Source organism: Argentina anserina, chromosome 7, assembly GCF_933775445.1.
Source record: "Argentina anserina chromosome 7, drPotAnse1.1, whole genome shotgun sequence".
NCBI lineage: Eukaryota > Viridiplantae > Streptophyta > Magnoliopsida > Rosales > Rosaceae > Argentina > Argentina anserina.
In genome coordinates this window covers 22,777,368-22,803,324 of record NC_065878.1, presented here as the reverse complement: position 1 = coordinate 22,803,324, position 25,957 = coordinate 22,777,368, and the positions used below count along the sequence as shown (strand labels likewise).

The following is a 25,957-nucleotide window of genomic DNA, read 5'->3' as shown; positions in this document are numbered from 1 at the left end:
GTGAGGACTGGTTAATACTCCTGGCTCCTGAACTCTGCAGAAGCAGGAATTGAACTCTGTGAGGGAGTACAGGTTTATATGGGAATTATGGGAATTAATGGAGGGGCGTATATGTCTTTTCATGGTGTCAGTGGCAAAAGAGAAAATCCTGTGTGGAATCAATTAACGTACGTCACGTACAGAACCGAGCTTTCAGCAATAATTTGGTGCCACGTAGGAAACAAATTGTCCGAGCGATATGATTTGTTCTGAGGTGGCAGGGTTTGTTGGTTGGGTGGGGGGACCTCAAAGAAAGGAATCCATTCCTTTTAGGGAAATATTTTTTTTTTTTAGAAAAATAAGATTTGGTTTTTGGATAAATATGTATAAATGATTCTGCCAGTAAAGATATATTACCTGTAAACGGATGAGAATTTTGTGAAAATATAATAAATTGTATTGAAAATATATGTCGTTTTTAGTGCGGCTAGTTGATGGATTTTGTTTTATTTTTACCTTTTTTTTGTTGATGTACGACAAAATAAGAAATTTTTTAGTTTGAACATCAACTTCATAATTGCTACTCTAAAAATCTCTTACATATTCTTATTACAAAATGCTAAAAACTCAATAGGATATGCTTTTAGGCAATTCTAGAGTTGATAATTCATGTTTTATACTCCTAGAATAACTCTCTATTTTTATCCTAACACATTGTTCATGGTTATGTCGAATACTAGGAAAATGACTAATTTGGGTTAAAGGTGTCCAATTTTCCTTAACTAGGGGGGTATCTAAATTCCGTGCATTACCATTGTTTAGCTATAGGCCTTGCTTAAAAAATAAAGTTTCTAAACTTGCAGAGGGCCATCAAGCACAGAGATAAAAATAAAAGGGATAAGTATGAAATTACTTACCTAGAGTAGTTGGAGCAATTTGTTTTCTGCACCACCTCATGAGGCACATGAACAACTTTTGGTCCATTCTACAAGGCAGGCTTTGTTGTAGTTTCTTTGATTTGGAAATTAAAAAGGGATCCAATGATGTACTTGGAGGAAAATGTTCACATCATTTCCATATATGTTCTTGGCATTGCTCCTTTCCAAAGGAGACTTTTGCCCAACTCACCCCCTATCCTACACTCTTCCATTTTTACCTTCATTGATGTCAATGTCATAACAAATAAGTTCACAATCAATACATGATGAATGTGCAACAAGTTTCAGCCCTAACCTAATTATTCACAAGGCTTTTGTTGTAATTAAATCACATATGACACAAGTCTTTTTTTTATGTGAAGACTAAATATGAGTTCGGAATTTGACAAATGATTTTAAATGGATCACCTCCGTATATATCCCCAAAAATAAGAAAAATACCGGCCCACTATACACGCCTCGCACATTCTCCATTTAATCGGTCACATACTGCGCTAGGGTTTTACGAATTTCAGAGCTCCATTGTACCTCTCGTTTTAGCTTTCACAGCAATCAAAACAAGGTCATGGTTTGCTTTTCCTTGCAGCCTTATTTTGGTACTTTGTGTCTTTTTTCTCATTTCAGATCATATCAGAGAAGAATCAGAGTGAGATCTGCAAGTCACTCTTCAAAGGTCAGTTTTGTTCTTCACTTAGCTCTATCTCTAATTCCGATGGTTCGAGCTGTTGTTTGGTGTTCATATGAAATTGTATATGTCATACTCCAGAACATCATATCAAATCGTCAGAAGTCAAAAAAGTGCTATGCTTAGTAAATATAGTTTTTGGTATCAATTCATGTTTATAACTGGTGCTGTCTTCATTTGGTTTCAACTTTCAAGTGTGATCCTCTGTGACATTTGTTCAGGCTACATAAGAGTGATACAGGTGATGCCGGTGTCTTATTTGGATTTGTCAATGTTGTATACGTAGAGGGACTTTGTTATGCGAAGAAGGATTTCAATCTTGAAAAGCATCCGGAGAATGATGTTCCGAACTTGCAAGTCATCAAGCTAATGCAAAGCTTCAAATCCAAGGAGTATGTGCGGGAGACATTTGCTTGGAAGCGCTATTACTGGTACCTTACCAATGTGGGAATTGAGTACTTGAGAACTTGCCTCAATCTTTAATTCCATCAGAAATTGTGACTGCTACCTTGGTGAACAAGAATCGTGCTAGATCAATCGGCGCGGTGGCTTCAATGGTGACCGTCCACGGTAACATTGCATACCCTCATGTAAGTTCATGTAATTTTTGTAGCTTCAGTGTTCAAGACAAATGCTTGTTGATTATGTTCAGTGCTTTGCCTCGCGTTGAAGGAGGTTCAAGGTTTGGGGACTGTGATGAGTACCGGGCATCCTCTGGTCAGCTTGTTGGCGACAAGGAAGGAGCACCTGCACAATTCCAGACTTCTTTCAGAGTAATGATCTCACATCGCTCAAATAACATTTGCCCTTTTTCTTTCATACATTGTTGCTTTGTATGCTTGTTTATAATGCTTATATAGACTTGTTTAAGCTATGTCAGTATAACACTATATAACTAACGTGCATTAGCTATAGGTAATCTGTGAAAAGGCTCTTGAGTGACAAGTAACAAAATTCTTCCCTAGTTTGTCCGAGCATGTTATTCTTTACTATAAATCCATAGTCGCATCTAGGAATATGTCCTGGCATATTTACTTGTCTTAGCTTTCCACATGTTCTGTGCGATCTGATCTGTTTCATCAGCGTTTGTAACAGTTAACCTACGTTAGCCTAAGCCCTTTTTGCTGCATTTATATGAATGAAATTGCACATTTGTCGTTTGGCATTCTTGATAACATTTTGCCTCAAATCATTTGCTTTGTTCAACGTGTACGTATCCGATAATTCTAATCATCTGCTCTTGTAGAATAACTTAGGGCTCTGGTGGAAGGCCTGTCTTCGGTCGCAGAAGTGGAGCATTCATTGCTGCACAGGCTTGAATTAGTGTTTTTCATTTATCAACCAGGTTTTCTAGAGACATCAAGGATGGAGTTTTTTTCTAGAATTGGTGTCTGAAGGATGCTTCACTCATAGCTTATTGTTACAATGTTTGTATCAGTAAAGGAGTTTCTTCTTTGATACTTGTACAAATAGCTTTAGGACACGTACTGTCTTAGAGTTTTGACGATTCAAGCACTTTTGTCTGACCAAAAACATCAGTTGGGAAGAAAAAAGAGTAAATTGTGCAAAAGTCCATTATGCACGTCTTAGCTTCTAAAGAGTAGTTCTATTTGCACATCTCCATTTACGAAGTATACCTCCACTAATTTTTGTAAAAACATATTTCCTGTTTTACGATCTTTTTCTCACACACACTAAGCCAAAATTTTTGTTGATCTCTCTCTCTCAGTTCTAATTTCAACACCCTTCCTTTCTTGATGATTCCATCTCCATCCCACAACACCAACATCCCTTGTCAGAGAACCCGCCACCATATTCGCGACCCCTCCTACCTCTCTATCTCTCCCAATTCGCCGCCCCTGTAACAATACTCCAACCTCTCGCAAGCGCTGCACCAACGGCACCACAAGCACCATTTTTGGCTAATTAATAGATCTGGAGTAACAAATCTCTTCAAAAAGAGATGCTCATCTATCATAGATGACTGGATAATATAATTATATGTGATTTTATCAGTTCAACCCTTTCCCTCTCATACAACGTTATTTTTTCATATGCTTTTGTTTTGTAGAGGGTAAAAGGGGCAATAAAATTATACAAAAATTAGAGAAGTATATTTAGTAATTGCGGACGTGCAAATAGAATCCCCCGCTTGAAAGCGTAAAAAAAAGTGAGGACATAAAAAATAAATAAAAATAATTATGCAAAATTCTGATTATACACAGTATATGAATTAGGTGTATGTAATTTTCTCAAAAAGAGAAAAAAAAACAAATAAAAATATTCAAGTGTTCCCTTATTAAATTTGGAATCCTCTTCCAGTAAGGAATATGGGTTAATTGGTCCTCTATGTAATAGGAAGCCCAATTCCTAATCCAATACGGATTCGGAAATAGTCCCTTATAAAAGCACCAGCCTCCTACACACTAAAGCACACAATTCAGGAAAGAAAAATCACTCTCAGAAAACATGGCAAAGAGAAAGTCGACGGCGAGGCCTGCTGTTCCGAACAAGAAGCGAGTCGGGAACCCTGACACTGCTGATTTCCATTGCCCCTCCTGCTGCTGCCACTCCTCCGGTCCGAATGTCCGGTGCGAAATGGACATGACGGAAATGCAAGGCAGGGCGGTGTGCTCCGATTGCGAAGCAACTTTCACCACGAAAATCACCACTGCGACGAAACCCATTGACATCTTCACTGAGTGGTGCAATGAATTTACCTACAGCGACAATGAAGATAAATGAAACCCAGATAGCATTGAAGTCCTGTAATTTTCTCCTTTGCTGTTGTTTCGGTTCTTCTGTAAAGAACCCAGAATCAGAGTTTAGTGTTTGTTACTTGTGAATGATAGTTTCTATATTGGCCATTTCAGGCACCTTAATCTTACTCAAAAATCTCTTACTCTCATTATGTTTTCTGTATTACTTTCATTGGCAAAGTGCTTTAAATATGATGAACACGCACATCATTCACACAAATGCCGTTCTTACTTTCAAGTCTCAGAGGGTGGAAGCTTGGTCTCGCAGTTTTCTTTTTTATTTGAACTACTATGTCAAATCAACCAGATAAGTAAATGCAAGTCTAGGAAAATGGGGAATGAATTTTAGCTAAGAAGCAACACAAATTGGGGCGGAGTACACAATTATAACACAATAGCTGTGTGTTTGATTTCAAATGATGCAGCTATGCTCCTGTTGTTTCAGTAAAGAAAATCTGATATTATACTGGAATAATTTTATTGCCTGACTATGATGGATTGTTCCTCTATAACTTGGAAGTCTCAAAGCTTAGAGGTTTTGTCTAAATTCCTTTCCCTGTTTATTCTGAAAAAAAAAAGAGAGTAAAAACCTTTCACTGTTCTTTCTTGTTTCATATATGTCAGTGTCACAAGAAAATAAGTTACAGCATGTCTAAGAATATTTGAAATGAGAAGCATATAAATTAAGTTGGTTTGAGTAGTATTAATTACAACTTATGTTGTAACTTAGTTATTATAAGGTTTTCGGGACTGCAAATTCATCTAGAGATCTAGTAGATGGCTGGATTTATGGGATTTCAGTTACAAAATATGGCTCTGATGTGCTCATAAAGCAGAAGTGTCATTCTGATATTCAAGACCTTCTCTTTTGGTTAGCCTAGTGTTATGACTTCAAGTACAATGATATATTGCTTGGAAGTTTGATCTTCCACTGATCTCTCTTGTTTGGAATTTCATGCAAAATCAGCAACACATAAGGAACATGTCTTGAATAAAGAACAAATTAGATATTTGGAAAACCAAGATTATATTAACTTCAAGAGAGTTCACAATTGTAACATAAAAAAGTACTCAGAAACTTAGTCACCAAAGGACCTCTACCCAAAAACCTGTTAAACACAAACACACACAACTACTGAAAGATGGAAAATATCCACAACCTCGCACCACCATAAGCCAGAGGCAGCTTAGTCCACCTCCTCCATCTTGCTCTCCTCAGCAGCATCCTCCAACTCAGGCATGTCGTCTGCATCCTCAACAGTCTCGTTTTCATCGATGCTAAGCCCCAGCTTCAACATCCTGTGAATTCTCGAGGCGAAGGTGTTCGGCTCTTCAAGGCTGAATCCAGAAGTCAGCAGAGCTGTCTCAAACAGCAGCAGCACAAGGTCCTTCACAGACTTGTCATTTTTGTCGGCCTCGGCTCTCTTCCTCAGCTCCTCCATGATGCCATTGTCAGGGTTGATTTCCATGGTCTTCTTGCTCGACATGTATGCGCCCATGCTGTTGTCCCTGAGCGCCTGGGCCTTCATAATCCTCTCCATGTTGGCACTCCAGCCGTATTCTCCAGTAACCAAGCAGCAAGGAGAGTCGACAATCCTATCAGAAACAACAACCTTCTCAACCCTGTCTCCCAAGATGTCCTTAATTGTCTTGCAAAGGTCCTCAAAAGACTTCTTCTCCTCTTTCTTCTGCTTCTCTTCCTCAGTCTCATCATCAAGCTTTAGGCCTTCTTTCGTAGCAGAAACAAGCTTCTTCCCATCATACTCCTTCAATTGTCCCACAGCGTATTCATCAATGGCATCCACCATGAAAAGAACTTCATATCCCTTCTTCTTGAGGCGCTCCAAGAATGGCGAGTTCTCCACTGCCTTTTTGCTCTCACCGGTGATGTAGTAGATGTCCTTCTGCCCCTCCTTCATTCTTGTCACATAATCCTTGAAACTGGTGAGATCTTCACCACTCTTGGTGGAGTGGTATCGGAGCAGGTCAGCCAATTTGGCTCTGTTCTGACTGTCCTCATGAATCCCCAACTTTAGGTTCTTGGAGAATGCCTCATAGAACTTGGTGTAGTCCTCTTTGTTCTCTGCAATCTCATTGAACATCTCAATGCATTTCTTCACGAGATTCTTCCTGATAACCTTCAGAATCTTATTCTGCTGAAGCATCTCACGCGAAATGTTGAGTGGCAAGTCATCTGAGTCCACCACACCCTTGACAAACCCAAGATACTCCGGAATGAGCTCCTCGCAGTTGTCCATAATGAACACCCTCCTGACATATAGCTTAATGTTGTTCATCTTCTTCCTCGTGTCAAACAAGTCGAACGGAGCCCTCTTTGGCACAAACAGGATGGCCTTGAATTCGAGCTGCCCTTCAACAGAGAAATGCTTCACGGCAAGGTGCTCCTCCCAGTCATTGGTCAAGCTCTTGTAGAATGCAGCATACTCCTCCTTGGTAATCTCTTCAGGCTTGCGGAGCCAGATAGGTTTCTGCTTGTTGATGAGTTCCCACTCGTGAGAAACTTCCTTGATCTTCTTCTTCTTCTTTGCTTCTTTCTCCTTTTCCTCATCAACTTCCTCAATATCTCCTTCCTCCTCCTTTTTGGGTTCATCATCTTCATCATCACTTATCTCCTTCTCAGTCGTTTTCTCAGTCCAGAGGTAGATGGGGTAGCTGATGAATTCAGAATGCTTCTTCACAAGGTCTTTAATTCTCCTCTCTTCCAAATATTCCAACTGCACAAAAACACAACAAATGTTCAATCAGTAAATCACTAAGCCACATCACATGTAATCACTTCAAACAAAACAAACCAATCAACTTGGATATTTACCTGGTCCTCCTTGAGGAAGAGGGTAATCTTGGTGCCCCTTCCAAGCTGCTCACCATTCACATCCCTAGTCACAGTGAAAGAACCACCAGCCTGAGACTCCCAAATATATTGCTCATCGTCATTGTGCTTGGTAGTCACAATGACCTTCTCCGCAACAAGATAGGCCGAGTAAAAACCAACACCAAACTGTCCGATCATGCTCACATCAGACACTCCAGAAGCCAATGCCTCCATAAATTCCTTGGTTCCAGACCTAGCAATGGTTCCCAAGTTGTTCACCAAATCTACAAACACACGAAACAAAAACCACATTGGACACAGAATTAGACCTTCTGCACACCCACATTGATAAATAAAAAAGCAGTTTATCATTCAATTGATAAATCCAACAACTCATTCCACACTACAATTACTCCCTCTGCGAAATTCAGTCACACACTTCCACAACATTGCATCTAACAACAGTAGCATATCATTATATCAGCATCTTCTCTGTTCATGAATTTGTCTCACAAACCAACCACCTTAACAGTTGACATAATACAAGTAAAAGAAATCAAAACGATCGTAATTTACCTGCTTTGGTCATGCCGATACCGCTGTCGATAATCGAAAGAGTATTGTTGGCCTTATCCGGCACGATCCTAATGAACAGCTCCGGCTGAGCATCAAGCTTGCTCTTATCCGTCAGACTCTCGAATCTAATCTTATCCAAAGCCTAATTCACATCACAACCACAGCCAAAATCAGTCTCAAATTTCTCAATCAAATCAAACACAATCACTTCATTTTCAATTTAAACCTCTCACAAATCAAATCGTTGGGATTGAATTGAAGACTTACATCGGACGAATTGCTGATGAGCTCGCGAAGGAAGATCTCCTTGTTGCTGTAGAACGTGTTGATGATCAAGCTCAGAAGCTGGTTGATCTCGGCCTGGAAAGCGAAGGTCTCAGCGTTGGCCATGTGAGCATCCGCCATTGATTATTAGGTTTGCTTTTGAAGATTTTATTAGAGAGCGAAAATTTGCAGGGAGAGATTGAAATTGGGAATTTAGGTTTTCGGTTTTTCGATTCTGATTGAGAGAGGTGGGAGGTAGTGTGGCCCTTTTATATAGGAGAAGAGGAAAACTGAATCGGTGAGAGGAGTGTGGTTCTGGACTCTTCCACTCTTTTCTCGTAATTTATTTTCCCGCGGTTTTTGGTAAACGGCATCGTTTGGGGAGGTAGTCGAGAAGGTTCTGGCTGGTGGTGGGGATCGTTGGGTAGCTCTGGAATGTTCCGTTACGGGGTTGACGGGTTGTAACTGACGGCACGAAACGTGTGAGGGCTCGCACGTGTTTTGTTGACGTAGTCAAGGAGAAGCGGGTTAGCCCGTTAATTGAAAACGGGCCTGCGAGTTTGGAGTGTAGTGGCCGTGGTCCGCTAGTAAATGCGGTAAAATATACTGCAACTTAAAATGGATACATTACATGACTTACTGACATGAGAGACAATTTTATGGGATCATATGAGGACGAGTTTATATTATTCGAAAAAAAAATGTGTGTCGTGTGAGCAAACTATCCCCATTTCATTCTCATAGAGTCAGGTGTTTTATCCTAAGAATAAACATAATTTTTGTTTAAAATTACAATTTAACATTTAAATCATGAGGCGTTGATGTGCCTCCTTTTTTATATCGTGGACATTGCTTATACAATGCCATGTATCGTTGGATAAGATATTAATATATATTACTTGAAAAAATTTGTGTCAAATTACAATGTTATACACAATCAATTAAAACACCATGTGAAAATCATGCTTTATAAAGTAATAACTTACAAATCACGTGTCTGACTAAAAAAATGACATTAATTTAGATATTACAAACACTTCAAAATAAAATTTATTTTCTATTTATCAAACTCTCATTTTTGCTAAAATTATCTTATGTTCATTATCACCATTGACCTCTACATTGAAAACTTTCAAAGTACAATTTTGAACCCTCCTCAAATCTCAACTATATAGTATACACAAGTTACACTCGGTTATTTTTCCCAATATAAAAGTAACGTAATATTTTGCTCCACAAATTTGGCAACTCCAAAACGGTCCAAGTCAACCAGAACAGCCCAAACCCAGGCGCGGCAGCTTAGCGCCATTTCCACCGCTGCAAATAAACCCCCAGTCGCAGCCATCAACTTCTACCGACCCATGACTCAGCCACCGCACCATGGCAGCCACCCGATTGCTTCGCAAGAAGCCCAATAAGAAGCCATCCTCGGACCCAGTGCCCCTCACTCCCATGGCTCCCGGTCCCAAGTTCTACAAAAACAACACCTCTCACATTCTCCTCATGTTCCTCTCTCTTTGCCATTTTGTCCAACACGTGGAGCGCCTCGATTGCTTACGACGCCGCGGTTTACTCCATCGAGGTCGTCAATGAGTTCCCTCATGATCCCAATGCCCTCACCCAGGTGATCTTCCCGACCCGGATTTTGCGGGATTTGCTTGTTTTAAGGTTCAGATTGGTTTTATTACTGTTTTTTTTAAGGTTCAGGGCTTATTTGGGTGATTTTGTTATGTTTTGTTTGGTCAGGGGCTTCTTTATGCTGGAAATGGGAGCTTATTTGAGTCCACTGGTCTTTATGGCCGGGTGAGTTTGTATCGTGGTTTTTGCTTAGAGCATATTTTTATCACTACATTGTTTCTGTGATTCAATCTTTTAACATTTCAGTTTTGGATTGTGGTTTTCAGTCATCACTGCGCAAGGTGGATATTCAAACAGGAAAGGTAAAGCTTCTTTCTTTTCGATTTCGTAACATGTTGGAGTAGTTAGTTGTTCCTCAATCCTCATGATAAATGATCTTTTTTTTTATGTATTCTTACCTAATAAAGCAAGTATAATTGGTATGTGTTGTAAGAACATAGTTATATATGTTTCTTAGGACAACCAATTTGAAGGACACGGTTATATAAGTTCAATTGTTTATTGAGTTGCTACACCTGTTGAACTGTGTTGGTAGTGAACATTATGCAAGTTTTAATTTTGTAGGTCTGAAAAGATGATTATCTGTGTACAGGTTGAGGTTCTTCAGGAGATGGATTCTAGATATTTTGGGGAGGGATTAACTCTTCTTGGTGAAAAGTAAGTAAATATATGTTTGTGCTCTCTGCTGATTCCTTTATCAGTTAATTTAAAGCTGATCATTGGTCTTTGATTCCATGTTTATGATATATTTGACGTCTCTAAAGTCCGAAAATGCTAATTGGGTCATTTGCATGTTCGTTTGTAGGCTATTCCAAGTAACTTGGCTGACGCAAATTGGTTTCAAATATGACCGAAATGATTTCAGAAAAGTTTGTGCTTTTCCTTTACTCCTTTTAGAAGTATTATCTTATGTATTGTTTTCCCTTAAGCTGATGTAAAAGAAATGCAAGAAAGTTTCATTTGAATTTAGATAGTTATATATGGCTCTACTGCTGCATTGTCTGAAATCATAGGTTCAGTGCTGAAATATTACTCTTGTCCTCATGCTAAGATATATCAGATCCCATTTATTCTTCTCAGAATTAAACCTAAATTGAGGATTGAAATTCTAATGAATTTCTGATCCGTATAAACTGCCTTTTTTTTCTTGTTAAAAATACAGTCTGAAAAGTTCACTCATCAAATGAAAGATGGTTGGGGACTGGCTACTGATGGAGAACTGTTATTTGGAAGTGATGGCACGTCCATGTTGTACAAGATTGACCCTCAAACACTGAAAGGTTCCTTTTCCATATGACACTATTCATATAATCCTCATTTGTGTATACGTATGTAATGTGTTTCTGTTTGTATTTGGTTCACCCTCCGTTCTTCTTTCTCAGTGTCTTTATATAAATGTTATCATTGTGGCATATCCTTGATATTCATGCTTCTGTTGTTTTAGATGATAGTCATCGAGTTTATGCTTTACCAATATGCGTGTCAGTTTGTCGAAAATTAGTGTTTTTAATATAGTTATGTCATATTTATGCAGTTATAGACAAACACATAGTCATATACAAAGATCATGAAGTGCACAACCTCAATGAGTTGGAGTTTATAAATGGCGAAGTTTGGGCAAATGTTTATCAGGTCACTCATTTCACATTGCTTGAAATCCATGTCAAATGTTTTTTGCTGTATGATTGCTACATTTGAATAATAGAGACATCACTTTAAATTACCTGATAAAGTACTTTATATTGGGTTGGATTGGTTTCTGAAAGTTATGTACTCTCACTTTGTAGGCAGACTGCATTGCCAGAATCTCGCAAGACGATGGCAGGGTGCTTGGATGGATTCTCCTTCCAAATCTAAGGTTCTTCCTATTCAAGTCCTTTGCTCTTATTTATTCTTTGCAAAATTTTCTTCTCATATGTATCATCGATAAGCTGCTTATGAATTTCTTGAAGTGGAATTTTAATTTCGTGCCTTGCAGGGAGGGCTTACTAGCTGCTGGGAATCATGTAAGCCCTTGACCCAAAATCAATGTGTTATCTTGTATTGTAGTTCCTTAAATGTTGACGCAATACCAAAAAATTTTGAATTATAATTTACTTATCAGAAATGTAATCTGGCATATAGGCTATTGATGTGCTAAACGGCATTGCATGGGATAGCAAGAGCAACCGTATCTATGGTAAGCTGACTAAGCTCCAAGTCCTCCAACTATTGTGTCTTTCATATATACGAGTCACGGTGTACTGATGGTGAACCAAAAACTATCTTGTAATCTATATTCAGTGACTGGAAAACTATGGCCGAAGCTTTATGAGGTTAAGCTGCGTCCAATTAAAAAGCAGTTCAAGGATGGAGCCATAGAGCAGCTATGCCTGCGGAAGCCATTTTTTCGTTGAAGCCATTGTGTTAGCTATTGACTGAAGTACTGAATATATCGACACTGCATTGCAAGCTTTGGAGGCATACATCCAAATTTTCTTGAACTTCTTTACACAGAGAAAGACCCGTAGATCAGTTGCAGAACTACTTTGTAAGTTATGGCTACCAAAAACGAGAATTAGATGCCTCTAAAAGGCTAGTAAATGAAAATTTTGGAAATTACCAGAAATTTTTCGTGTCATATGAGTCCAAGTGAGATATTGAGGTCTAAACTTTTTCCTTTTTCTTGGGGATGAAAAATGTTCTTATATAGTTGCCCTTGAGTTCATGTCCAGTTAAGTCCTCTCAAAGGTCTTGAGTCCTAAACTTTGAGCTCGTCCTGTCACACATTTGTGCTTTTAAAAAATGCAACTCTCCTTGATATTCATCAGATCAGAGCTTCCAGAAAAGAAAAGGAAAAAAGAAATGGCTATTTTGAAGTGGCAGGAGACTATTGGTTGAGTTGTTGCAAAAGGATACAACACTAAATCATTGCGGATATTTCCCGCTGCTTTCGCTGGTTAGTTTTTTTTAGAGATTTGAACTACACCAAACTGATAGCTCTTTCTGCTGAGAGACCCAAATGAATCATGACTCTACTCTCTAATGTCCTTCTTCATCTCTTTGAAACCATATCTTCCACTACATTGTTTCTCAAGCAAAAGCTCATGAAGCCTACTTCATTGTTTGGTGCCAAGTTATGGGTTCTGCTTCTGACCTTCACTGTTCTATTCACCCTTCTGGTAATCGTCATTGTCTTGGTGATCTATATCATCCGGTACCGCGGACACCGAAAATCCTACAACACCGAAATACAGAGAGTTCCTAACCTTAAATGTTCCATTGTAATGCTGTTCAATTCCGGTGCACAGAGGGTTCGTATGGCACTAGAGATTCCCTACTGATCAGAAGGGAATCAAGTTTACCTGGTAAGACGCGCGAGCGTCACACAATTAACCATGTAAAATATCATCGTTAATATAGAATAAGCATGGATCGTTCAGTCTGAGGAATTGAAGAGAACTCTAAATTTTTAGTGTTAACAAATAATTTGGGGTTTGAGATTGATTATTAACTATTAAAATAAAACCTAAAATACTATTTACATGATCGACTTCTCTTTACCAAACTAAACCAAATTCACCAATGCACTACATAATTACAAATTTGGTTCTACCATGCATTCTAATTCATCTGATTACATACTTTTAGACAGGAGAACATTTAATCATGCAAGATTTCTATTGACGTTTAGGTTGACGTTTAAATTGCATGCAATCAAGTTTAACAATACTTAGGGTATAAATCAAACAAGATTACATTTAAACACCAAATCTTTATTGGAGACATGCTTCACGGTGGCATCACTCACCAAGGGATACATGTAAATTTTCAAATTTTCCCACTTTAATTAACACAAACTGAACCTACTTAGGGCATGATTTAATTTGTGTCAATATGGATGATGAAAATATTACTCAAATACAATCTTAGGGACTGCATTCAAGCACTAAATTTGTATGTACATATCTGAAAATTATAAGAGCAAGTAAAAGAAGAGTATAACACAACAATAGAAATACAAACTTCAATAATTATAAGAACATATTCGACATAGTCTCAAAAACATATTAAATACAATCTGAAAATTCTAAAACAAATACAAAACCAATACTTCCACATAAACAACAACTTACAATCTTTATAGACAAAGAATTGTAGATTAACACAAATAAACGAAGCCATGGAGATGAGTTGCGAGAATCACACGTTGTAGGAACCTTAGAGGTACGGCTGCAATATGTGAAACTCAGTAGAGATGATGATAGTTTTGGGGTGGACGACTTGGCTAATTTGTGAGGGAAGTTTATGGTGGTGTTTTGGTAGAGTTGTGGCTCTTGAATGCTAAGGAGAAGTGATGATTTTTCTTTGTGAATGATGTGCTATTTATAGAAGAGTTTTGGCTCCTTTAATATAGCTTGGACTTTTTCTCCTCAATTTATTTCACTTATTTTTGTCGTTGGTGGGTGTAATCTCCTTTGATAAATGTATTCTTTTTCTCCTTTTTAGGTGTCTCATTCTTTCTCTCTTGCATTATCTCTTTTTATTCTCTTCATTTTTCTTTCTTCTCAATTTCTTTCACTTATTGTTTTGTCATTGGTGGGTGCAATCTCATTTGATAAATTTATTTTTTCTCCTTTTTAGATGTCTCATTCTTTCTCTCTTGCATTATCTCTTTTTATTCTATTCCTTTTTTTTTTCTCTTTTTCTTTCACTTATTTTTGTCATTGGTGGGTGCAATCTCATTTGATAAATTCCTTCTTTTTCTCATTTTTAGGTGTGTCATTCTTTCTTTATTTTCCTATTTTGCTTATTTTTCTCTATTTTTTTCTTCATTCTACCTACACAATCTCATCTTTAAAATCTGAAAATAATAAAAGACAAGAATAAAAACTAGTAAGTTACGGAGTATGAAAGTACGATTAGGAAAGTTATGGAATAAGAGTTTCAGTTCAAGTAGGATTTTCCCAAATGGTACGTTTCCTAATCTAAAAATGATTCCTAATGCAAGTAGGACTCTCAATATATCACAAATAGGGCTGGGAGTTGGTACCAGAAAAATGGTACCGAAACCGTTCGTCTTGTATCGAATTCCGACAGGACGGGATGAATCGGTAAAAATTTCTGATACCAAACTGATACCGATACCGAAAGCATATAATCGGTACATGTCGGTTCTATTAGATCAGATACCAAATATACTGAACCGTACCGAAACTATAAAAGCTCATATTTTTGGGAGGGTTGTAGAGTTCACAAAAGCCAATATACCCTACCCATCCATCGAAAATTCATCGCCTCCATTCACTTCGCGACTTCATTCTTTCATTTCGCGTCTTCACCTTTCACTCTCAATTACTGACTTCGCCCTTCACTCTCATTATCAAGTCTCAATCGCAGCCTCTCAGAATCTCGATGGGAAAATTGAAGGTAAGTCTTAATTCAATCTCGAATTCTTAACTGAAACTCTAAAAGTATGAATCATATATGCAATTTGAGTTTTGGGTTTTACTTTCTTTGAATTATGGTTTGACTTTGTGTTCGTTTCAAATCGAAAGAGTTTGGGTTTTGTGTTTACTTTCTTTATGCAGAAGTATGAATTTATATGGTGTAAAACTCTTAATTTGTGCAAAAGTATATGCAGCTGTAGGAACTCTCTCAGTTTGTATCTTTCAGCTTTGTGAAATTGTGAAGTGTGTTAATTGTATCTTTTATGTGAATTATGTTCATAATTGATCCTAGTTAGTGTAATGAATGATATATATGTAGAACTTGTTGAATTTTTCAGTTTGGTACCGAAAAAGTACTGAACCGAACGGTATTGAGGTTGAAAATGGCAGTACCGAACCGATACCGATACCGAAATATAAAATCGGTATGGTATCGGTATGAGCATAATCCCAGATCATCCCGTACCGGTCCCAGCCCTAATCACAAATGTTATAGAAATGGCGATTAATGAAGACTCCTAATTTAACTAGGTTTCCTAATTACACAAGAATCATACTTTAAATAGGACTCTCGACAATTTCTGTATTTTCAACCTGTTTTAGCACCAAAATGCAACCAACGCAACTATAGACTCCTAACTCGACTAAATGACTCAATACTATAACAATATAAGCTAAGCAAAGTACAACTGGAGGTAAAAACAAGTTAAGAATGTTGCACAAAGTACTTCTATCATTACCCCAAGGCGAGCCATTCGTCACTGAATTCCATCCATTTTTAGATAATGTTTATTGTTTGTATGTTTAAGTGTATTATTTGGGTTAGTTGTGTCGGTCATAAAATACTAGGGGTGTGCACGGTGTGGCGCAATGCGGATTGAAAGGAGAACCTAATCCAACCCTCTTTAAATGGTTTGATCATTTTGCAAACCAGATCTAATTTTTGGTTTGATTAAACCGTTTATCTTGGTAAACCATATTCCGATGCGGTTTCAGTACAGTTTCAGATATATTATTTTCTCATACTTATCAAATTGAAATAAACACATAATCATGAAATATCTAAGTAATATTTTAAAGTAAAAACTAAATTATTATGAACTAAATTTTAAAAGCACAAGTCTCCGATGATTTTACAAACTAAATAAGAAAACAAAACAAAGTAAAAGCATTGAGCTTGCAATCAAACTAAAAAAAACTACTTGATTAATTAAGTTCAAAATTGTCACAACTGCTTTACTTAGGCAACATAATCAATTCTTGATTAATGAAGTTCGAAATCGTGCAATTGCTTACCTAGTATTTTATAGGGTGTGCATTTCTTACCTGAAATGCATAACCGCACCAGTTCAAACTAGATAGCGGACTGCATTAGTTTATGCAGACTAATTTAGGATCGTGAGATTACCAACCCGCTCGTAAACGAACTGGATTCGGTTTAGAGATTTTCAAACCGGATAAAAACTTCACCGCACCGGTTTTCATTAATAAATATTAAATAATTATTTATCCTTATTCATTCCACCCTAACAGGGTATATATGGTAATTTATAGTCCAAACTCCAAATCCTTAGAGACTTATCACTTAACCGCAAGCCTCATATTCTCTCTCTCTCTGGAATATAGTTGTTGGTTATGAATAAAGTAGAGGATGTTCATTTTCAAATAGGTATGTGCCCTGTTAACAATAAGCAAAATGCACACGACACACCAAGCATCCACTCCACTTCAAGAACATGCACTTGCAACCTTAAACCATAATAAAGTAGAGTTTCATTTTCGGCCTATTTTATTAGAACATGTTGACTAAATTATAATGTGATGGGCGCCGTATGACTGAGCCCAATGTTAAGTTTTCACCATCTTTGTGCAAAAGTATCTATACTAAACATAGATACCCAACATCAGGAGCAGACATTCTGCTTATTAAGTGATTGAGGTGGTTATCATCACATTTAACAGATCCGCTTGAAACAACTTTGATATATAGGTACCACTGAGATGAGTAGAATTATTTTTAGGCCTATTTTTTCTCTCATTTATAGACTTTTTAGAATAAGTTTCGTATATAGTTCTTGATTTTCCAAAGTTGCAACATATTTGTTTGTAAATCCTTTTGCTAAATGAATTAAGGCTTGACAACTCTCTAGTTAAATAACATGAAAATCAACACATATTTCTATTGATATGATTTTATTGTGAGTTCATTTATCAAATAAATTTTACACACTAGACTTATCAACATTATACACAAAAACAGGTAATATGTGCCTTAACTGTTGAGAAAACTGAAAACTCATAGCAAACAAGAAGGAAAAAACACTATTTTTTTCATTAGCTCTGCTATGTTCTATACAAATAGAGTACATAAAAAAATATTTAAGTTTTAATTTGCTTGAGATGGATATTGTTTAGTATTGGTGTTAGCTTGTTGCACTCGAGTTGATAGGTGGCCGATTGAAGGATAACAGGAACATGCTATATGTAAGGAACATGCTAAAATAGTCAAATCAAGAAATTTAGTGTTTAGGACAACATTTTTTTTGTGCTTTTTTTGTTTTGGTTTGATAGGGTAGATGGCAACTTATGAACATAGTTAATTCAGTACCCGTGATGATGCAACAATGTTTGCTTACGCCACTTATTCCACTGTTATGATTTAAACGATAGGGTGAGGCTAGCTATTAGAGCTACCATGTGAAAGAAGAGGGCGCATAGTTGATAAAAAAATTTGGGGGAAAATGCACTATCACCGGTGCCTCTAATTAAACCTGCACAAAGGAGAGTGATCTTCCCAATTACATTGATTTGACTTTGCATACAACTTCATCATATGTATCATTTCTGAATTACACTAGACAATATAATACCCTTCCCATTAGTTTTAAAACGAGACTGACCATATACATCGATTTGGCATACATTGGCTAAGGGAGTTGTTCATTAGAATATTTCATGTCCTCTATCTCATGATTCTCATCTCAGCATATTGATGTCATCTTGCTATGATTCTCAACTTAAGACTTTCCAAATACCAAAAACAAACTTTAATATTTAACTAGGCAATGACATTGTATTTGCTCAATAATGATCACAAAAGTAAAAACTCATATTTGGACGATATCTTGATTATTAGACATTTATATTTTAGAGAATCAAAATATGTGGTCAAATGAGACTCCATCAATTCTCACAATTGTATGTAGGAGTTTTAGAAGTGTAGTATACTAATACATGATAAAAAAATCCGACTATTTGATTAAGATAAATTGACTAATCTTTTCTTTCTTTTTCAGTGACGTTAATAATTAATTTATAATCGATCTACAACTTTATTATTCCCTTCTACATTTTCTTGAGATTGATCTTGTTTAGTATTGGTGTTAGCTTGTTGTACTCGAGTTGATGGGTGACCGATTTAAGGATAGCGGGAATATGCTATATGTAAGGAAAAATATATGTTCGAGTACTTTCGGTAGAGACTTAAGTTTGATTGGTTTGGGATTGAATGCGACATAATTAAGTAGATTTCCACTAAATTTTGAGTTTAGATTTATGAACCAAAAATGAGTACAAATTTGAAACATCTCCTTAGTTTATGAATTTTCTCTTTGATTTTTTTTTTTCTCATTTCAATCCCAACATAGCTATGGTGATTTCAAAGGGAAATTTTATTTACCCTTCTTGATTTAGTTGTTTGAAAGTGATGGATCTCTCACCTAGCTAGAGGCCTGAGTTTTGGACATTTGGGTTTAGATGATTCATTTAATGAAATGTCGAGAACAAGGAGTTGTCAAGTCGTTGTTCTTCTAAGAACAAAGAAGTATTCTTTGTTATCTTTTTTGTTTCTCCTCTTATGTAACTTAAGCACATTATGGTACACTTTATATTTGCTTGAAAAATCATGCCACATATCAAGAGACTCCATATTATGGGAAAGTTTCTAGCCGGTGCAGTATCCGAATGAATTATCCTTTCCACGGAGGTAAATAGTTAGCCATGTTATTATCAATCACTATACAACTTAAATATTTTATTTAGGGAAAGTTTCTTGTCAATGCAACTTGTGTAACAAGGTCTTATAGTTAGAATATTCAAACTTGTACAAGGTGATAAGCTTAGGGTTCAAGTCATCCAACTCATTTTGTTTAATCCAATTACCAATATTATTACCAATATATTTCATTGTGTCTGTTATTATGCATTGGGCCATTTTGAAGGCAAGAGAAGAAAACTGGTTGGGAGGACCAATATGAGAAATCTTGATAGATAAACTAGATAAGTTGTATGAGAATTTCGTGGTACGCTACCGAGCCGGACAAGGGAGGTTTCTCTTACTTCGTCAGATAGTTCATTTTTTATTTTTACTGGCGGTTGGTTATTTTCTATTTCAGATATTCGCTATGATGTTTTTCTTTCCTTTCCTTAACTCGTTTGCTCATGCATTTAATGTGCGTTTAATCATGTTCATTTTTTTTTCGTGTTAATCATCTTGAATTTTGATGTATGGTTTGAGAGAGTGGATGTGTGGATTGAAAGATTTGGGACAAACTATTCAACCAGGTTCGGGAGACTCAAGTTATTTTGTCATTTCATCCGGTACATATTTGTTATAGCACTTGTTTATTTTCTAATCATATTCATTTTCGTAGTAATTATCCCGAATGTTGATGTATGGATTGAGAGAGTGGATGTAGCGATTAAAAGGTTTGTGGCAGACTACCGAACTGAGTTCAACAGACTTAAGTACTTCGGCATTTACATCATACATATACCATATCACTTGGTTATTTTATAGTCATATTCTTTTTTTTTTTGAGAAGTTTGAAATACACACCCCTAATTACTTAATACATATACATATTTTTTTAGATTTCAAATCAAATTTCATAAGAATGGGAAATGACCAAAACATACCTCTAACTAAGAAAATAAATTTTGAGAAACTAATAATATAAGAAATTAAGTAAGTTTTTGCAAGGAAAGAGATTACATGTATTTGATGAAAAATTAAGTGAAAACTTTTGATTATCAATTCATCCATTTATTTATTTCTTTAAAAAAAATCATAATTTCTTAAGTTAGAATGTCAAACCAACGTAATTTATGTTAAGACATTATGATCTTCTCATTTTATTAAATTAAAAATTTACTCTTTGTAAAAAAAAATTGACGATGAAAATAAAGATGAAGAATAGGTAAAAGTTTATCAAGCACGAAGAATAATGCATTTATTGTTTTTCATGTTTCATGATTCGAAGAACAATAATATGTAAGAATTTCTTGATAATCAATATATATGGACATGTACAAATTTTCAATATATCTTTGTACATACTAATTATATGAAACATTTATAATAAAAAATCATATGAAATTATAAGGTACCTTGAGTTAAGGATATTTTAGACACTTTGGGTTGTGTATCTAGTACAAAATTAGAATGATAAATAAAATAAGTGGTCTATTGAGTAATGAGTGTGTATTAACTATTTTAGGGGTGTGTATTTAAATTTTTTTTTTCATGTTAATCATCCCGAATTTTGGTGTGTATACTTGTGAGCGTTGGCGCCTTAACAAAAATAGACTAATCCTCCAAATCATCTTAATGATGTATGTTTGATGAAAAATGTTATTGCTGAGGTTATGGACCTGAGTTTTCTTTTGTGTATTAGCAAGTTTGTGTATTTTGTGAGTTTTTGGTACTTTATAGTTTCCAAAATATGTGAAGACTAGATTAGGGTCATTATTTAAAAAAAAATGTTTGTGTTTGTTTGAGCCTTTTCTCAATAGCCACCATTCTCTCTCTATACTATATAAGATATTATGACGAATGAAAACTCGTTTAATCGAATACTACTGATTTAGTTTAAGAAGAAAATAAATTCTAATTAATGAATGGATTGATTAGCTTAGGTGGTGAGTTCATTTTTTTCTGGTTATTCATTCAAGTATAGTATGTTGTATTTACTTGAATGAGAAACAATGAGAATTGGTACTGCCTATTGAACTATATGGATTGAAATGTTAGTGTTTGATCTTTGCACTACCATCTCATGAATTCAATTCTCTAAGCTTATATCTATTCATCTGTTGATATGCAAAAGTTCAATTCAGAGACATTTATGTTGGCAAAATTCCCAATTATCGATCTTAAAACAACATAACTAATTTACAACCAAAATGAATTTGTGACGTTCTACCGTAACTTCCAAATTTAGTTATTGTCTTTCCTCATCTCATCCAAGTACATGAGATTATTTTACGAATTATAGAATACTTCTATATGAGATTATATAAGTGCTAAAATGATGGTACCACGAATTCACGAAGAGGGTTCTTGCATATCTATCTGATATATCAAGTGATCAACCTTTTCACCGTGTCACTCTATAAATGTATTTTCAAGATTTATCAAATCAACCAACACATGAAGGTTAACCAACCTTTGTTGAGTTGATATTTCCGATCTCGCTGTCATTTTGCATTTCAAAGTCATGTTATTGTCCAAAATTAGGTAAACATCTAACTATTGGAAGGTTTTAATATAAAAACCAGACATTAGTGTCCTTAAATATGTTCGATCGTACTAAAGTTTCGATTATGAAACATCAGACTTGCAGATTGGAAGTACTGATAGTTTATGATACAATTTACATAAGAAGAAGCAACATATTAATTCAATGTGATCGATGAATAACATTGCACTGAGTGCAGTGGACTACTAACTACTAGAGTGCTAGTGAATTCAGGATATGAATTATAAACTCCTGGAATCTGTAGGCTGATGAGCGCGCCCAGTGACATTGTAGGAGATTGAAGGGAGAAAGAAAAGAAGACAGCGTACGGTTAATGTTTTCAGTACATATGATTTGTTTACCTACTGCACCAGCATCCTGAGGAATAGCACTTGAAACAAAAGAATACAAAATTGAGCAATGTACATAAGATTTTAACAAGTAAAAGCTTAATTAACAGCCTAGGCTGCATGGAATCGGGTGCGGGTACGTGGAAGCGAAGCGTTTGAAACGCGGAAGCGTTTTTTTTCCAAAAATTAAGGAAGCGGGTGCGTTTTGGAAGCGTTAGAATAATATATATATATATAATATTTTTATATTTTATTTTTTAATTATTTTATCTAGTATTAAAATAACTGGATAACTATTAATGACTTATTTTCTAACCCATGATTATCTTTAATTATAGCATTATTAAAGCTTCATTTCAAAATTCAAACAAAAAAATGTACAACATAGTGTGAAGGTGTTGGGCACGTGCAAGTCAAAGAGACATCACTTAGATGAAATTGATAAAAAAAAAGGTTCGTCTTCCTTCTATCTCTCTTTCTCATATGGATTTTTTTTCATATCTCTCCACAACTCTCTGTCTTCTCTCTATATCTCTCTTATCTAGATTTTCCTGATATTTCCCCCCTTATTTCTGACACATATTAGATTGATTGATGATTATCATCTTTAACCGCTTAACGAAATAAATAAGAAGATGAGACGACAAGAAGAGTCTCAAGACATTGATTGATGAAATAGAGGTAGAGAATGAATCACACTTCCAATTTGGAAGTCAACGCTTCCGCCGCGCTTCCAATTTGGAAGCTAACGTTTCCATCGAGCTTCCAATTTAGAAGCCAACGCTTCCGTCGCGCTTCCAAACCCACTTTTTTCGGAATCGCGCTTCTGTCGCGCTTCCCCACGCTTCCGAGTGCTTCCACTCCCGCTTCCGCTTCCGAAGCGGGAATCGGTCGTCCAACCAAGCTTCCGTGCTATGTAGTTAACAGCTAACATAGCTTTATGCTAAGAGATTATCACGATTATAGAACCATGAATGAGATTTCAAAAAGATATATCTTTTGTCCTTGGCCACCTCACTATACTTACACTAAATAGTCAAATATTATTTAATAATATAGAGCCCAGGCAATTTATGAGACAAACATCGCCGACTTATGATATAAAGAGTAATTATTATGTGTACGCACCACACCGCGTGACACTGTTATGTGATGTATCCAGTCAATCATATTACGTCATTGTATAATTAACATGTACGTGGTGAAAATAATAAAAGTTTATTTACATATAAGAACTAATCAGAAACAATTACAATAAAAAATGGATCAATAACATTAAGAGAATACGCCACGTGGGATATGTGGCGGGTATATATAATAATTTATCTGATATAATTATTCTATGTATCCGCCACACCACGTAACATTGTCATGTGGTGTACCCAACCAATCGTATTACGCCATGGTATAATCTATATTTGAAGCAAGTACGTTTTGTCGAGTAATTATTCTGTGTACCCGCCACACCACGTGAAACTGACATGTGGTATACCCAGCCAATCATATTACTTCCTTCATGGTATAATTAACATGCACGCGGTGAAAATGACAAAAATTTATTTACATATAAGAATCAATCAGAAACAATCACAGTACAAAATGAACAAATAAGATTAAGTGGGTACGCCACATGTTTTCATTTGGCGGGTATATATAATAAGGAAAATGCTTTAGCGCCGTAATATAGCGTCAGATAGCGCGACACAATCACACGTGGCATGACACGTCACATTGTCATGTTAGCAATTACAATAATCACAAAATGTCATTTTTGAATGAAAACACAATCATATCCTTATTAATCCAACGACTTTAGATTATTATAAAAAAATTATAGTTCTTTTTTATATCATTTATTTTTCAGAATGCTTTTAAAATATAATAAACAAATACGATATATACAAAGTATGCTTAAATATATAGATTATATATATATGAGTGTGTGAGAGGTGCCTATATGGTAATTGTATTAATTAATTATAGTCATTAATTTATCATAAATATAAATTAATTAAGTAAGAAAGTCATGAATCTTGATATATTTGTCATTAGGAAAATTAACATCGACATAATTGTATTAAATATGGTATTAATTAAGATATGTATACTCTAGGAAAAATAATATTTGTTACCTTACATATCTCCTTAAATCGATTTTACCCTAATAAAAGAATATTCTATTTTAGAAAAAAACCAAAAAAATCTTACTAAAAGTTTTCATCTAAATATATATATTATAGTTACCTTACATTGTCTAAAATTTAAAAATAAATATATATTGTGCATATGTATATATATATATATATTTCGCACGTGCACATACATATTTCAAGCAAAGTTTCGTAAATTTTAATTTTTTAAATTATATTTTAGAAGTATTATTGTGATGAAAAATAAAAAATGAAAAAAAAATAAAATAAAAATATTTTTATAATAATTTATAACCGTTAGATTAACAAGTATATAATTATCTTTTAATTTAAAATGATATTTTTATATAATTTTAATTGTTGATGTGACAATGTGATATAACATGGCACTTACGATTGCGGCGCCGGATTTGACGCCATATTATATGTCGCCATAGCACTCCTCATATAATAATTTCTTGGTTTTGTCATATATTCCTTGGAACTTAGAAAACCACCATGCATCACAAGACACCAGGGCCGGCCCTGAGGGGGGGCAGCCAGTGCTACCGCACTGGGCCAAGGCCAAATTTTTTTTTTTTCTGTTTGTTTGTTTTTTTTTTCAGTATAAGAGCCAATTTTTTTTTTCTGTTTGTTTTTTTGTGTGGGGAAGGGCCCATTTTTTTTTCTTTACACTGGGTCTCAAATTTTCCAGGGCCGGCCCTGCAAGACACAATATATGTATAACATTGTCCAGAGAAATAGCACTTGAAACAACAAGAGCATCCGGTAATCTCAACGCAAATCACTTTATATAACTGATTTGATTATATATACCTGTTGAATTGAGAGCATAGCCAGAACGGACAAGCCTGACCGTCTCCAATAATAAAGTGAATCCAACTCTTATCGCTGCTCTCGGTCTCTCTCGGATTTGGACTTCCTTGAGATCGAGAAGCTACTACAGTTCTCCGTCGGGCCCGCACGGACTTTCCGATGTGGTTGGGTTTGGAGTGGGTGGAGATGTCGGGTAAGTTTCTGGCTTCGGCCGGTGTAAATTTGGCGGGAAAATGTAGGGTTTTGGACTGACAGCAAAGTGCCGGCCGGAAGAAACGAAGATTCTTACCTAAAAAGAAACGAATCTAACTGTATACATGTGATGAAAGATCGAGTTCATTTTCTAGTAGAGTAGTAGATTCTTGAATCGATCATATAATTCATGCTGGTTGTTTTGCTACTTGCTGCAATTCCTAGCTTCCACCTCTTCTGTCTTTTTGTTCATCCTCGTGTGGGGTGTCAAAAACTCTGGAGAATCTAAATTCTAATCTCTCCGTTATCTGGATAATTAATTAAGATCGACACAGGCGGCTTCGATATATTCTTAACCTTGATAGGAGCTTGTTTTTAATCTTCTAATTTTGTTGGAGGAAGGCTCGGAGTTATTTTGCAGTACGTATGGATCAGAACTTGTTGAGATTAATGTATGATTTTGCATTAAACAACAGCTAGACGCCAGTGAATGCATGCATCCATGCATATAGGTACGTTATTTGACTTACTTATCGGTACTAACGCTTTTTTCATTTGGTTTCGAGCGCGCTAGCTGGCGTAATCCTCTGCGACATTTGTAAGGATTACATTGAAGTCGGATTGGTAATGCTAATGTCTAAAATTTCGGTTCTTCAATGTTGAATAGATAGAGGGAGTTTGTTATATATGCCAAGAAGGATTTTAATCTTGAAAAGCACCCGGAGATCGTTGTTCAGAATTTGCAAATGATCAAGCTAATGCAAAGCTTCAAGTCCACGGACTATGTGCGAGAGACGTTTTGCCCGCACGTACTGGTACTGGTACCTCAT

General features: G+C 35.8%; 3 protein-coding genes and 1 pseudogene across 4 annotated transcripts in view; 2 read left to right on the top strand and 2 right to left on the bottom strand.

Moving 5' to 3' along the window:
• LOC126801676 (heavy metal-associated isoprenylated plant protein 39-like) overlaps positions 1–25,957 on the bottom strand; it is a 92,526-nt gene that overhangs the window by 11,258 nt on the left and 55,311 nt on the right. Inside the window, exon 1 of one of the 2 annotated variants that reach the window (XM_050529096.1) lies at positions 12,272–12,275. The exons of the other annotated variant lie outside the window; for it this stretch is intronic. The gene's annotated coding sequence lies outside the window, so the exon portion shown is untranslated. Of the gene's footprint in view, positions 1–12,271; positions 12,276–25,957 lie in introns of those variants that run through there. 2 annotated transcript variants of the gene reach the window in all.
• LOC126803848 (40S ribosomal protein S10-1-like) lies at positions 88–2,921 on the top strand (annotated as a pseudogene).
• LOC126801655 (heat shock protein 83) lies at positions 5,349–8,259 on the bottom strand. Its single transcript, XM_050529076.1, has 4 exons — positions 8,038–8,259; positions 7,771–7,912; positions 7,195–7,478; positions 5,349–7,096 (listed from the first exon to the last, which is right to left on the bottom strand). The coding sequence occupies exons 1-4, from the start codon at positions 8,173–8,175 to the stop codon at positions 5,549–5,551; spliced, it is 2,112 nt and encodes a 703-aa protein (XP_050385033.1). The 5' UTR covers positions 8,176–8,259; the 3' UTR covers positions 5,349–5,548.
• On the top strand, positions 9,280–12,226 carry LOC126801666 (glutaminyl-peptide cyclotransferase). The gene is given in 12 exon segments (XM_050529086.1): positions 9,280–9,545; positions 9,547–9,658; positions 9,781–9,837; positions 9,939–9,974; positions 10,265–10,329; positions 10,478–10,541; positions 10,835–10,952; positions 11,207–11,304; positions 11,460–11,530; positions 11,651–11,678; positions 11,797–11,851; positions 11,956–12,226. Coding segments are annotated over 12 exon segments (948 nt in total). The 5' UTR covers positions 9,280–9,414; the 3' UTR covers positions 12,069–12,226.